The following is a 14,618-nucleotide window of genomic DNA, read 5'->3' on the forward strand; positions in this document are numbered from 1 at the left end:
AATAAGGTGGCACAGGAATCTCCTACTCTTTTTATCATGACAAATTTTTATTCATGTTGTTTAGCAGTTAAAGAAAAGCTAGATAAAAATCCCCATAGCTTTCTCTCAGCCAGCTCTGTGCTTTCTTTTGGGCCCCAAGAGAAGGTGCATTTGCCAGCGGGGCTGGGCAGCCGCGGGGCCGGGCGCCAGGAGGATGCCGGATCCTCGCTTTGCCAGCGGCCTCCGGCAGTGCCCAGCAAAAGCTTTTGTGTCCGTTCTGCTATTAAAAACAGCCGCAATGGTGGTGCTGTCACCCTTTAGCCCCTGCCCGGGATGGGTGTGGGGATTAACTGATTTGTTACTATTTGTGCAAAATTATATATATGTGTGCTGTTAAGGAGAGGGAGGGGAACAGAGGAGGGGGATCCAGGGGTACAGTCCTGCCTCTAATGCTGGTTGTATCACCACACTCTTCCTCTCTAATTTCTTGTTCCTTCTGTGCCAGTGATTCATGGTTTTTATAAGCTGGAGAGAGCTTTCTTCAGTGGAGTCTGCTTTTTCATCCAGTGCATTTGACTCCCAACTTCTTTGATGCTCTAGGAGTGACCTGCCTGGAGGTAGTAATTCTCCAGAGAGATGGTTATTTGTGAAAAGGGAAAGGTTTCTCTACTGAACATGATTTTTATACATCTTTCATATATATGGGGCCAACTCACCCAGGTTTTGAATATGTTTTAAAGCACTCAAAGGATGTTGGTGAAGTACTAAATCAGGGTGTTATTTTGCTTTCCCTTTTTTCTCCTCACTACTCAGCTTCATTTAGCCTCCAATTGCGAGAATCCAGGCAATGCAAAAAGCAGAGAGAAAATCCAGCTCCCTTGACTTTGATCTCTTGCTCATCTTGATAGTGCATCAGCTCGGTCTGCTGTGATGTTGCCTCTCGCTTGGGCTCCCTGCAGTCAGATGGAGACTGGCAACCTCTGCAGCGCTCGCTGAGATTTACCTTGGTCCAGGCGAGGGGATCCTGTCCTGCCCCACATCCTCTCCCATTTTATTTCTGATGACCCTGACACATGGCAGAGCTGGCAGGAAAATCTGCCCTCAGAGTTAGCAGGGCAGCTTTTGTGTTTTCTCTTTGACTCATGATTGTAGCATCCTTGTTTGCATGGGTCTGGCCTGATTATGTTAAGGGCAGGCAGGGTATAGTCATATGCTACTCACTCGCTTGCTGGGGCTCGCACTTGTGTGAGCCAAGTTTGCCTCCTGCTTTCCTGGTAGTTCCCATGGCTCTATCCTGCTCCGCACCACTGGCCTTTTGTTTGCTTGTGTTCACTTATTTTTAATGGAAAAGAAAAAAAGTGTTTCACATGGCATTGCAAACAAATTGTCAAACTTCTGAGTCACTGGTTAAATTGAATTGTCAAAAGCAATTGCAGCTCCCTGTTTTTCTCCTGCTTTTGAGTTTTTAATGATTTGTGTCCACAGAGGGGAAATGTTTGAGAACTAAACCAGGTATTTAAACTGCTGGATTTGGATTTTTTTTTTTTTTTCTAGCAATCACTTGTACCATTTCTTTATATTTAGATGCACTGAGCCCGAGTTATTAGCACAACCAGATGCTATTCCATGGCCTGCAATACACAGATGGTCAAACTGAGTGCGCTCGGGCGATGCCAGAGTTCTGGAACCGCTTTCGGGACGCCTCCGCTGCCGACCCCCTCCGGCTGCCAAAGCTGCGCGGCCGGGGGTGCGGGAAGGTGGTGCGGGGGGGGGAGACGGACGCGGTACCGGGGGGGGCTGTGCGGCAGGACGGCCGGGGGGCGGTTTAGGGGGGCGAAGGGCGGTATGGCGGGGGCGGGGCGGTATAGCGGGGCCCCTCCCGGCGGGCGGGGCGGCGGCGCTGCCCCCCCCCCGCGGGATAAAGCGGCGGCGGTGGCGGTGCCGGGGGCGGTGGGGCGGGATGGCGGCGCTGGGCGCGCTGGTGAAGAAGGCGTGGAGCGTCCGGCGGTTCGTGGTGCTGCTGTGCGCGCCGCTGGCGCTGGTGCCCGTGCTGCTCAGCCTGCCCCCCAAGGTACCCGCACCCACCTCCCCACACCCCCCCCGGCCCCGGCGGAGGGCACGGCGCGGATGGAGACCACCGGCCGTGGAGCGGGGGGCAGGCGCGGCGGCTTGGGGCTGCCCCCCGGGGTTGCAGATTGGGGACACCCGCGGGGATGGGGGGGGGGGAGGCACTGAGCAGGGGACCCTGACTGGGGTGCACTGACCAGGGATGCGGATTGGGGGGACTGCAGACAGGGACACAGGCTGGGGGGACACCAGTGAGGGTGCACCAACTAACTGGGTGAGGGTACACCAACTAACTGGGGGGCAGCAGCGAGGGTACACCAACTAACTGGGGACACCAGTGAGGGTACACCAACTAACTGGGGGCAGCAGTGAGGGTACACCAACTGGGGGGCACCAAGGGGGGCCACGGACCAGGAGCACAGACTGAGGACACTGATTCGGGGCATGGGCCAAGGGTATGGAGCAGCGTTACAGACTGGAGGTGCAAATTGTGGGGCACAGCCCTGGGGACACGGCCTGGGACACAGCCTTGGTGCTCTGTCCCACCTCGCTGCTCACCTCTTGCCCCGGCCCCTGCAGTATTTGGCCCTCATGAGGGTCACCTTGCTACCTGCCAGGGTCTCCTGGAGGGAGGGGACCACCGAAGGCTGTGGTCTGCCACAGCTCCTCACCCTTCTGCAGCCACCTGCAAGTGTGAAGGGAGCATCCTGGGGTCATCTTAACTTGTTAGGAGAAAGAAGGGACCGATAGCATGAACTGTATTTATGTTGCTTCTATAGACATGAGGAGTTCTAAGGAACCTATGGTTCAGAATCAGCTGGAACTAAGTGGCACTAACTAGTACTCCTTGCTGATACCTAGCTGCATTATTGTAGTTTTCATCAGTCGTGCTCAAAGGAGAGCTGGGGAAACTGAGGTAAAGCAGGTCCATGGCCAGCATCACCCAGCCAGGAGTTCGTAGAGCTGGGGTGGAAGGAAGTGCCCAGGGCTCTGAGGCTGCCTGGCATTGTCCAGTCCCCTTCGCTGTGGGGATTGCCCCCGGTAGCAGTGTGGGCAGGGGGAGAGGGATGCTGCAGGGCTGGAGGTGGCTGTGCAGCGGGGTTCGTGCAGCCGGGTTCGTGCTGCAGGGCTGGGCAGTGCCGGGGAGCTGCGAGTGCCGCCTGTGCCGCTGTGGGCAATTCTTGGGGGACCTTTGGTGCCGTGTCTGAAAAGGCTTTGTGGGTAAGATATTTGTGGTGTTCCGTAGATGTGGAAAAACTGGTCTTCTGGTAAGGTTTGGGCTTTGGCACGTGTGTTAGGCTGCACATTAAGCAACCTGTGGCAAAATTTTGGAGTCTGGAGGGTTTTTGCAGCTGTCCCATGTATGTAGCTCTCATGTACCAAGAGGTCCAACCCGTGGGTGGAAATCCACAGGACAGTGAAGTCACTGGGAAATTTTGTGCCATTGAGTTCAGTATGGGCAGGATTTCACTCTTCCATTCTGACTCAGATCCATTTGAGAATTACTTTGTTTACATCAGAGAATAAGTGATGTTTGTACCTGGTGATTATAGAGTGATTGAGATGCTGTGAGGACATGAAGGTGGCATTTACTTCTGTCTGTATTGTGCTTGTCGGGTGAAACCTTTATGTTCGAGACAGCAAAGAAATCTCCTAAATTTAAAAAAAAGAAAATAGAATGACCATTGCTTTATTTAGTGACACAATAAGTTAAAAAAGAAAATTCTTTGGATTTAATCTCCCTTTTTTGTATTTTGCATTATTGGGTGAGTTCTTAATAGGAATATACTAAATGTCTGCCTCAAAGAGCGGAAGCACATTGCACAACAGGTGCTTAATTCTTTGCAGATTCATAAGTAGATAATATATTTGTACATTCATTTACAGTAGCTGAACACGTGACTTCAATTATATTTAATAGTATCTTGTTAGACTTTGTGAAATTGTGAGATATGGTTAGAGGGTGAGGAGATGCACTGTACGCTCAGTGCAAGCTTGTGCCTGAACCGCACAGTGGTTAATTGTGAGAATGAATCACAGATGAACGTGGTGCTGCGCTGCGGGAAGGCCTCGATCTAGATGCTCTGTGTACTGGTAGAAGCGTATAGTGTTACACAGGCTGTGCAAAGAGTTGGGTGTTCAGGAAAGGGATTTCTCCACATGTACAGAAGAAAAAAAGTCTCTGCTGGTGTAATGGCGCTGTTCACACCCGCTCGACTCTTGCAGTGTGCTGGTAGCATGCTCCTGGGTGCGACCCATGGGGGACCTCATGCACAGTCCAGTCTGATCAACGCTATTTTACTGAAGAGAAGCTGGTGGTGGGAAAGTGGAAGTGTTTGCAGCTGAGAGGGTGAAGAAAAAGCGGGGCAACTACGGGCAGGGAGGGAGAGGCCCTGGCAGAGCTGACTGGTCTGCCCGCTCGCCTTAGCGATCTGCTCTTCATTTTCCACGGGCGCTAAATGCATTACAGTTGGTAGCAGTGAGACTGGCTGGTACCTGCACTGGTTGCTGTCAAAACTCGGATGCTCGCGTGGCTGTTAACCAGTGCAATGTTTCAAGCAAGCCCAACTGCAGCTTCACCAGGTTCTTCCTGAGTTTGGCATAGGGGTGAAGCTGTAGCTGTGAGCTACCACACAAAATTTTATCTATTTGTGTTCAAGGGTCAGTGATTCATCTACATTTTCAACACTGAATTCTCTCCCTTGTTCAGCAAGAAATGAAACTTGCTGTTGCATCAACAAGGGATTAAGTTCTGACGTCTGAGGCTTGCTTGAGCTGCCCTCCGCAGCCCAAGCCACAGGGGGCTGCAGAAAAGGAAAGGAGCAGGTTATGCTTTTAACCACGGTGTGAAAACACCAAGACAGGGGAACAGGCGAGGGCTCAGCAGGCGAGGGATCTGGGGTGGTAGAGTTTGGAAGTTATCCTGTCGCGTGATGGAAAATGTGTGCCCTCAGCTGCACTGCTCGGGTCAGATGGTTTATCCTAACACGGGATGCGAGTCCAGCCTCACACTCTCCTGGGCAGCCAGGTAGCAAGAGCTGCTGCAGGTGTTCAGCAAGCTCCACCTCAGAAGGAATTCAACTGACTGGGCTGCTGCTGGTGTTACTAGGATGCTGTCCCAGGCAGGGCACCCGTGGGAAGCATGCTGGGGCAGGAGGAGCTCCTGGGTATGGTGCAGTCGTTGTAACAGCCTTGATGCTACTGAGTACTTGCACATCTGGAGCATGGGAGAGTTGGATGGGCTGGAGAACCCCATGTTCCTGCTGGGATGGTTGGTGTGCTGCCTTGCAGGGTGTTATGGAAAACTGGTGAGGAGTTGAGAAGCAGTGAGGCTCAAGCAGTGATCCTTGCTAGTCTCAGGATGAGGCTTCCCTTGTGAGAAGCTGTCTTACAGGCACCTCTGCAGTACTTTCCTGCTCTGGGGATGCTAAAATCCCACTTCATGTCACCATTTACCTTCTCCCCACTGGGATGCTCATAAATTTTAATCTCCCAAGGGATTGGAGGGTAAAAAGCCACCTGAGCTTTGGCTTCAAGGGCAGCGTTTCACTTGGATCTGGAGACCAAGAAATCATGACCTAAAGCTGACATAAGAGAGAACCACAAATAGAATGTAGCTTCTTGAATTAATGTGTACTTCTGAGTGACACCCTGTGGTCTGGGTGCAGTGGGTTTTCCAGTAAAATCTACACCTAGATGACATCTTCCTGGAGACAAAATCCTTTGAGAAAAATCATCCATCAAGCCTGGCCTTGCTTTTTGCTGATGAACTCCAGCATCCATATCTGCAAGCTGCTATTAAAGCTCTCAGCTGTCACCCTGCAGTGGTTGTTCTCCAGATCTCTGTGTAAGTCCCTTCACCAAGGGACAATGTCAGGGCTGGCACTGGTGCTGACATTGCATTGATAGCCCTTGTTTTTATTTGATGCCCTTTGTAGGTTGCAGTCATTGAGAGGGAGACTTGAATAAGTGGTTTTGTCTGCAATATCCTTTCTCTTAAATAAGAGAAATGAAATTTCTGCTTTGTGGGTGAGTTTGCTGAGACCTCAGGGTGTGCTCCCCAAACTGTGGCTGGAAGAGTGTCTTGTGTCGATCACATAAAACAGCAGAAGAAAATGCTCTGTGTGGAGCTGCTTCCCGAGAACCAGTTCTCGGGACAAGGGTCTGTGTCGCCTCCCGCGCTGGTTGCTGCTGAAATGGCTGAATATTTGTCCCGTGAGTGGAAATGCCTGCGACCCCCCTGCGCGGAGGCTGTGAATGATTGCAAAGAGCTCGGGCAGGGCAGGAGGGGCTGGAGAAACTGTTCTGCTGGAAGGGGCATGGGGGGCACTTTTAATGAGCTGTGCAAAGAGCTTGTTCCAACAGCTTCTAATGAACTCAATGTCTACAGCCTCTTGGCTTGGTAACAGCTGAGGCAGCCAAATCTGCTAAAAGGAGCTCTGAGCAGGCAAATAGGGCCCAATGCCTTCAGAAAACAGACTTGACTTCCTCAGTGGCCATAGAGCAATTTAAAATTAACTTGGACGTAATGAGTCCTCCTGATTAGAACAAGGAGACTTTAAGAACTTCCAGAAGAAAAATGACATTGCTTGCACTCGAAAGCAAAGCAAAGAACATGAACGAAGGCATTGTGGGGAAAGGGGGTGATGCCAATGGAGGCGAGTGGGGTGGTGGGCTGGGAGTGGAGCGTCCTGGGAGGTGGTGGGGAGCTGAATCCTGGGCTAGAGAGCACAGCAGGAACACGGGCAGGCAAAGAGGTAGCAGTCAGGAGAGCAGCCTGGCAGGTGAAATGAGTGATTGTAGCCTGGTTATGCATTTCATGCACAAAGTCCATCTGTTATGTATGTGCTTGGTGATGAGAAAAGCCAGTGGCACAAAACTGGAAGCAATGGTCAGTTAAAAGAGATGAGAGGAAGAGCTTCAGTGAGGAAAGAGGGGTGGTAACTGGAAGTAGGATGACTACCTTTTACCACATTCACTGTGAGCTTCAGTCTGGCAAGAGAGCAAGCCTGGTGAAGAGCAGACTGTCACAAGAGAGGAAGTGAAAGCAGCCATACTAGGGGGAAAAGGGAAGTTGAGAAGAGTCAATATTAACTGGAAGCTAAGAACCATAGAGAACATGAAAAGGGATGTGAAAGCATTGAGGAAGAAATCCCTGGGCAGGGTATGAGGGTGATGAGCAGCGTTTCAGGTGCATGGCACAAAAGGAATGTGACCCGTGGTATTCTGCTGCCAGCTAGACAATGCAGAAAAGCCATATTCAGTGAAGCATGTTTGTTCTGTACTCAGGAGAGTGCTCGTAGTACAATCCTATATCATAAGAAGTTGGCTGTTAATGAAATGTTTTTATTGTGACAGTAACTAAAAGGAAATTAAAATACTTGCATCCAACCCTGGCTACTTTAAAATCTACAGGTTTAGACAACTTCTATGTAAGAATTTTATAAGAGCTGCCTGAGGAGCTTTGTGAACCAATAATGATGGAGATCACCAGAACTACTGGCTGCAGGTCAGGGTGATCTGGAGTCCCTCTTGGGAAGCAGATTCCAAAAAAGGGCTTGAGATGGCAACATGTAATTAGTTGAACATGGCTACCAGACTGGCTACCCACAGCCAAGAGGGTTAATGTGATATTTGTGTGTATGGACATGTGAAAGTTCAGCAAAAGCAGTGGGGATCTCCCAGGCTATTTGCTGAGGTTGTGGCTTTCACCAGAACGTCCTTCGAGTCTGGCTTCTACAACTCGGAAATGGCTTTGACAAATTGGAGAAAACTCCAAATGAGTAAAGGGCTGAAAACCAGGCCATGTGATGAAAGGCTGTGGGAGTTCAACTATTTCTTTCAAAGAATAAAAAGGCAAGGAGTAACTTGATTGCTACCTTGAAGGCACACCCATCACAATCGGAGTTTGGATAATGGTAGCCTAGGCTAAGACGTAAAGGAGGAGCATATAAGAAGATGCAGAGGGTTGAAGCTGGCAGATTCTGATTATCACAACATAATTTTAACAGGGAGGTTAATTAATCATAGGAACAGCTTACTAAACTTGTGGTGGGTTCACCATCACTGAAAATGTTTCTGTTTTTCTAATCAGATGTGGTGGATTTGTCGTAAAACCAAAACCAAACCCTGATGCTGAAATGAAGATTCAAAGGGGCGCCCTGTTAACCTTACACAGGGTGTCAAATCATTACACTGTGTTGTTTTAGCTTCACAGTCCATGAATGTTTGAAGATGTAGGATCTATTGCTGCCTCCAAGAGGTGTGAGCCTCAGACCTCTGAGCCAGGGAAGATTTTTCTCTGAGATGCCCATTTCGTTTTTGTCATTAATTTCCTACGTGATCTTGGTCAATTTGCTCACTTTCTCTGAGCTTCAGCTGTCCTGTTTGTAAAATAGAGAAAATGATTCTGTTTTTCTGCCAACTACAAAATACTTGAAGAAGTTTAAATAAAAGCATTTAATAAGCTTTATGTCTTTTTAGCATAACTCCAGAGCAAAATATCTTCCTTGAAGCTCTTACAGCTTGTGCCCCTGTGTTACTGGACCCTTTCTAGCCACTCTACAAATACCCAGCGGAGCAAAACAACTCTGCTGGCAGGGAGGCTGGTAAACAGGGCTTGGTTTATGTCCAGATTACATAATGTTTGCAAGAGCTGGGTTTAGTAGAAATCATTCACATATCCATCCCACTGGAGAACAGGCAGTGTGACCAAGATAGCCAGTAGCAATCACAGCTGCGAAGTGAGAACAGTTTGCGAGCGAGATGCTAAAAGCCACTGGTATTTTTTTGTACTGAGTAGTTCTGAGTATCGCAGATAGGATGTTCCTCTGTGATAGCAGTAAGATAAAAGGGCTTGAAAAGCTCCAGTTCTGCCAGAATATCTCTTGGTATTGGGATTGAGGTCCTGGAGGAGCCCTGTCACCTGTATGCCTCTAGTTTGCCTGGTCATAGGATGGAAGGGTGATGTGGAACCTGGTGTAGGGGTGATGAAGCTGTGATGACCATGTAATGTGTGAAGGTTGACGGAGAAAAAACGCAGCTTGGCAGTGCCAGGGTAGGGCTTCTTTGAGTGCTGGGTCTGTCTGGTGAGGAGGCTGTGGGCACTGGGCAGGTGGCACTGGGCTGCCCAGGAGCCACCTGTGGCTTGTGGAGAACAAGGTCCAGCTGAAGTTCCTGATGTCCCCTTCCAGGTTGGCAGTGGGGACTGATGGCTTGTGTATGCCTGGGCGAGCCAGTTCGCCTTATCTGACCCGCATTCCCTGCCAGCACACCTCCTTTCCCTGGGGCACCTCATCTGCCCTTCCAGGAGACTTCGTGCTCTCTCCAGCTCTCCTGCCCATGGGAGACTACCCCACAGCTTGGCATCCTCTGCTGTAGCTGAGCAGGTCCCCCAGCATGGAAAATCACTGGTGTTTTCAGTGCAGCGAAGACAGGATCTGTGTCTGGAGGGGCAGAGGTTGTTCCCAAGGCTCTTGAGCAACAGGAAGGAGAGCTGCTGCAGTCCATAGCCACCGAGCACTTCCCTGGAAATCATTAAATGGTTATAAAATTAACCCAATCACAAGACCCATTTTAAAGTTTGTATGTGCTACCATTTTTCCCCCTGAACTTTGATAGACTTATTTTGAAAAAAATAAAACCATAGCTGCGGAGAGGTGAGAGAAGTAGAAGTCTGACAGTGACACAGCAGAGGGATCGAAGGATAAAGATCATGTGGGGGTGATGGTGCCACACACAACAGTGGATGCAGCCCAGTCCATCCCTGGGCAGCCGTGGCCATTTGCTAGAAGACCATTCTTCTGACATTTATTAGCATTTATTGTTTCCATACTAACCAAACTTGCTGGGCACTGGGAGCATTAATTAATTAACATTTGCAAGGTATCTTGAAACCAAAAACCTTTCAATTTTATGTAGAGTTTGGTTCAATTTTATTAATGGTTTTAAATTTTTTTTTATTCTGGGAGTGCTTGCTCCAAATCAAAGTTAGTCTGAAGTGGTCGTGTTCCTTTTTTGTTCAATGGTGGTGCTATCTTAAGTGAAAAACTTGTTTAATATAAATGTAATTTGTCCTCTGTTGGGGTAGAATAAATTGGATAAACAATACTACAGCTTTCTTTTTCAAGTGGCTTGCTGTTGATCCATATAGGTTTCAAAATTTCAGGAGAACCCTCCATATAGCAGTTCTTTCTGTCCTGTTTCGGTTTTACCTCTTGGCTTTTGATCTTGCAATGAAGATTAGTTATTAGATTCATGCTGTGTTTCACTGCAATCTTTTCCAGAGCATTTTCCATACACCAGAGAATAAATATGTCTTATAATTAGTTTTCTAGATTGTACTTCATCTATTTCATCAAGTCAATTAAAGCCTTCACTAATATGCTCTTATATCAAGGCATTGTTAAATATTTTCAGTTGCTCTATCCCTGTAAGAGATAAAGTGGCTTTATTTGGAAGTTGACTTTGGTGCAACTTTTCTTGCAGAAAATTGAAGAATATTTTGCCAGTGGGAGAAAAAAACAATTTATACAACCTTTAGAGATCAAATGGAAAAGGGCTTAATGAGAGCAAAGCTATTTCTTCGGTTTATAAAAAGAACCAGAGTAAAGAGAAATTATCAGTTGCCATGGGAATGAAATCACTAATCTAGTGTGCAAACATTTAAAAACATGATTCTTTATTTTTGCAGAATTTAGCACTTCCAGGTTTGTTGCTCTGCTCCTGCTGGTTTGGAGGAAATAAAGCCATGGGGAGCTCATGGAAGCTGCCAGGTGCCAGGGCTGATCTGGGAACATAAAGGTTTTACTTCACACTATCTCATATGTCATTTTACTGGGATCTAAAATTAGGACTGGAAGTGCTCTTTATTTCCAGATCTTGGGAACTTCACATGACATGTTGGCTCCACTGCGATGAATGTATTAAAAAAAAAATATCAAAGCAAATTACTCTCAGTTCTGCGGTATTTGTGTTTCCACGTGCACTGAAGCACTGGAGCTTTACTAGCAGAACTGCTTGTGAAATGCAAAGCTTGAGGGCTAAAAGCAAATCAGAAATTCTATCATTCTTGCCACTTTCCAAACATTCACTACAGATGTATTGGACAATAAATCCATGTTGGTTTCAGTTCACTTGGATTTGTGCACCCAGCTGGATGTCAGGATAGATTCTGCTCTTTGGCTTTCTCAATAACTGTGGTTATTTTTTATTCTCAGTTTGTGGGTGTGTTACTGGGCTGGTGTCTGCTCTAGCAGCTTGGGATGACCACGTTCAGCTAAGGCCTGGAGTGAATTTTTTGCAGGTGGCCAGGCAAGTTGTAGCTCTGCTGTACCTGCACTGCTGTCTTGCTGAACACTCAAATGCTGCAGCTGAGGCCACATTAACCCCAAAACGCAGCTCCACACAGTTCCCAGCCTGCACTGGTCCTGACCTGGCCACGCCAGGGAGCAGAGCCATCGTCTCCCTCCCAAAAGCCCCAGGAAGCCCATCCCCGGGTGCTGGGGAGGAAGGTCCAAGAGGAGGGACAGAGGTGCCTTTGAGCAACAATTCAACCTGTTCAACAAGCTGGAAAAGAGTGGTAAAATAAATAGCTATGTGGCTTCCAAATGACTCTCGGCTGTTATTTATAGTGCTGTGGGCACTCTGCCCTGTGGTTCCTGACAATATCTCCGTTCAGCCCTGCCGTGACCGAGCACAGCTCCGCGCTGGGCTCCCCCCTGCCCCCCCAGGGCTCTCCCCTCCTGGGCTTGGAACCGTCCTCCTGACTTCTTTCTGTCGCTTGTTATTTCGGCTGTGGCTGTCATGACAAATGGCTTTGGTCTAGTTTGTGCCTCCTGGGTGGATGAATGAATTCACACCATGGCACAGGGGCACTGGGTTTCTGCCAGCCTTGGCGGAGGCTGGAGTGATGCTGGTCATGGGCGAGCTCCCTGCCCGTAGGAAGTGGTGTGACACCAGGGCACTTGATTTACTGATTTCCGTAGGGACTGGGGTGGGTTGCCGTGGAATGGTTTCTCACAGATCTCTCAGGAGACTCTGATCCAAGAAAAGAAACCTTTCTCTGTGGCTCCTGTTGCAAATGTGGGGCCTCAATGCATCCATCTCAAAGCTTCCATAGACATGCAAAGCACGGTCAGTGGAAGTTGAAGAGAAAGCACAAACATATTAAGTGTAGCAGGGTCAGATATTGGGACACCTAAGGATGTTAGCAGCAGTGCTTGCTGAGGTTTAGCACCCTAATTCAACATGAAGGGGCAGTTCCTACGCTCCAGAGCTTCCTCCTAGGAAGCTCAGGCAATGGAGGAGGATTTGGATTTTGCTGTGTTCTCAGAGGATCAGTGTCAGTCCTGAACCCGTCCACAATGTAGGGGGGAAGATGTTGCATTTGATGGAAATGCTTTGAAGAAATACTGTATCCCTGAAGGAGTAATTGGTGCATTTTGCTTGTCCAAGTGTCTCCAAGTGAAAAGATGTCTCTGTAATGCCACATGTCTTACTTTTCCTCTCTCCTCCTTTTGCAGGAAGGAAGATGTCTCTATGTGATCCTGCTAATGGCCCTGTACTGGTGCACGGAGGCGCTGCCCTTGGCCGTGACAGCTCTGCTGCCCATTGTCCTCTTTCCCTTCCTGGGGATCCTTCCATCTAACAAAGTTTGCCCGCAGTATTTTTTAGACACCAACTTCCTCTTCCTCAGTGGTTTAATCATGGCCTCGGCCATTGAGGAGTGGAATTTACACCGCAGGATCGCGCTCAGAGTCCTCATGTTGGTGGGAGTCCAGCCAGCCAGGTGACTAGGGGAGCAGGGGGATCTCCGTGGGGGACGTGAGCTGCAGGAGCTCGGGAAGTGGCTCTGCTGTGGTGGGCCGTGATGCGAGTGTCTCCCATACCAGGGGACTGTCCACACCCCCTTTTCCCAGCTTGTTGAGTTTATTCAGCTGTTTGCCTTTGTGCAGAGGCCAGTGGAGCACGAGGAGAATCATTTGGTTCAGCCCCATAATTGTGCTCCATCGAGTTACAGGATAGTCACAGAAGTCCTTCTTCCTATTAGTTTTGTTATCCCTGCACATGAGCTTTTCTTCTTATAGCTATGATATGTCAGAGAACTTGCCAAACTGAAGAAATTCAGCTTTTCCTTTTTTCTCTCTTGCAGACTAATTTTAGGGATGATGTTGACAACGTCTTTCCTGTCCATGTGGTTAAGTAATACTGCCTCCACTGCTATGATGCTTCCAATTGCAAATGCAATTTTAAAAAGCCTGTTTGGGGAGAAAGACACATCTAAGGATATGAACAGGGAAAATGAAGAAAACCAAGGTAATTGAGACAGGGCAGTAGTATAAGCCAGCTGAGGTCTGCCCTGCTGCTGTCAAATATGCCCCATTTTATTGACTTCACTGGCACAAGTACCAGGTTTCTTAGCTGCAACCTGATCTTAGTGCTGGTCCCATTTTAATACAGACTTTATTGCCACGATGGAAGAGTATTGGCATAAAACTCCCTTTTATCCTGCCCCTTCCTCATGTCATGCAGCAGGCAATGCTTATGTGTTGTCTGGAAAAACCAAGAAATGGTGATGTCCAGCCAACCTGCTCCATAAACCTGCTGCTGGCACAAGTGACAGTCCAGCTCTGTGGGCAGGGTGGTGATGGGATTCATAGGGATGCCTTGCTGTGGGGCTAGGCTGAGCCAGGGAGGGCTGTAGAGTGTACGTAATGGTGCGTTGCTGCAGGGACAGGCAAGGGACCGGCTGGGCAGTGAGACCAGGGCGATGACCCCTCCATGGCAGCACACAGGGCTGCCATGTGCTCGCAGACAGGTGGGTTCTCCTCTGGGTTTTGCTCTTCTCCCATGAAACTGGAGCCTGAGCTGGATGAGAAAGGGAGGGTGAAAGGGAGGGCTGGCAGGTTAAACACCTATTTATAAAGTGCTTTGTGATTTCCCAGCTTGATGGTACTGCTTGGTGTTGTTCCCGAGCGGGTCACGGACAGGCTGGGTCAGGGGTATGCAGTCAGATATGGTCTTCCTCCAGCCCTCTCTTCACAAGTCATTTACCACGGGTTTGGGGTTCTGGCAGACAGTGATGAGAAACAGCAAAACAGAAATGAAGTCATGAAGTCCCCTTTGCAGCTATTACTGATAGTTGGAGCAGTAGCCACGGCTTCTCTTTCTTGCACTAATTAGTAATTCTTCTGCCCCTATGATTTAAGAGTAATGGCTTTTTGGTTTCCAGTGAGTCCTAATGCAGAAAAATGAGTCCCCAGAAGAAGACTCAAACATGTGCATACTCTAATAAAGATATAATTAATCATTCATCATTAATGTCTAGCAGTTGTGAGATATTTGCACTCCAGGTTGCTTTATCACATTTGCTTTATGAATTTTTGACCATTCACATCTATTAAAATCAACCCCACTGACCTTCTTGCTATAATTTCTTCTTCTGTAGAAGCATTGTGTTTTGTCATTCTACCTTTAACCTTCTTGACCCCATCCTTTGAAATTATTTGACTATGTAGTTGTGACTGTAAATACAGTAGAGTTTGGGAACACATAAAATCAAGACCCCATTG

At 48.3% G+C, this 14,618-nt stretch overlaps 1 protein-coding gene across 3 annotated transcripts in view; it reads left to right on the forward strand.

The window, feature by feature from the left end:
• SLC13A3 (solute carrier family 13 member 3) overlaps positions 1-14,618 on the forward strand; it is a 35,096-nt gene that overhangs the window by 4,915 nt on the left and 15,563 nt on the right. For 2 of the 3 annotated variants that reach the window (XM_074888217.1, XM_074888216.1), the window contains exons 3-4: positions 12,570-12,835; positions 13,199-13,362. In XM_074888217.1, coding sequence (XP_074744318.1) covers positions 12,600-12,835; positions 13,199-13,362 — 400 coding nt within the window. In that variant the 5' untranslated portion in view covers positions 12,570-12,599. Of the gene's footprint in view, positions 1-1,881; positions 2,051-12,569; positions 12,836-13,198; positions 13,363-14,618 lie in introns of those variants that run through there. The other variant, XM_074888215.1, reaches the window with a different exon arrangement.

This window comes from Strix uralensis, chromosome 18, assembly GCF_047716275.1.
Source record: "Strix uralensis isolate ZFMK-TIS-50842 chromosome 18, bStrUra1, whole genome shotgun sequence".
In the NCBI taxonomy this organism is placed as follows: Eukaryota; Metazoa; Chordata; class Aves; order Strigiformes; family Strigidae; genus Strix; species Strix uralensis.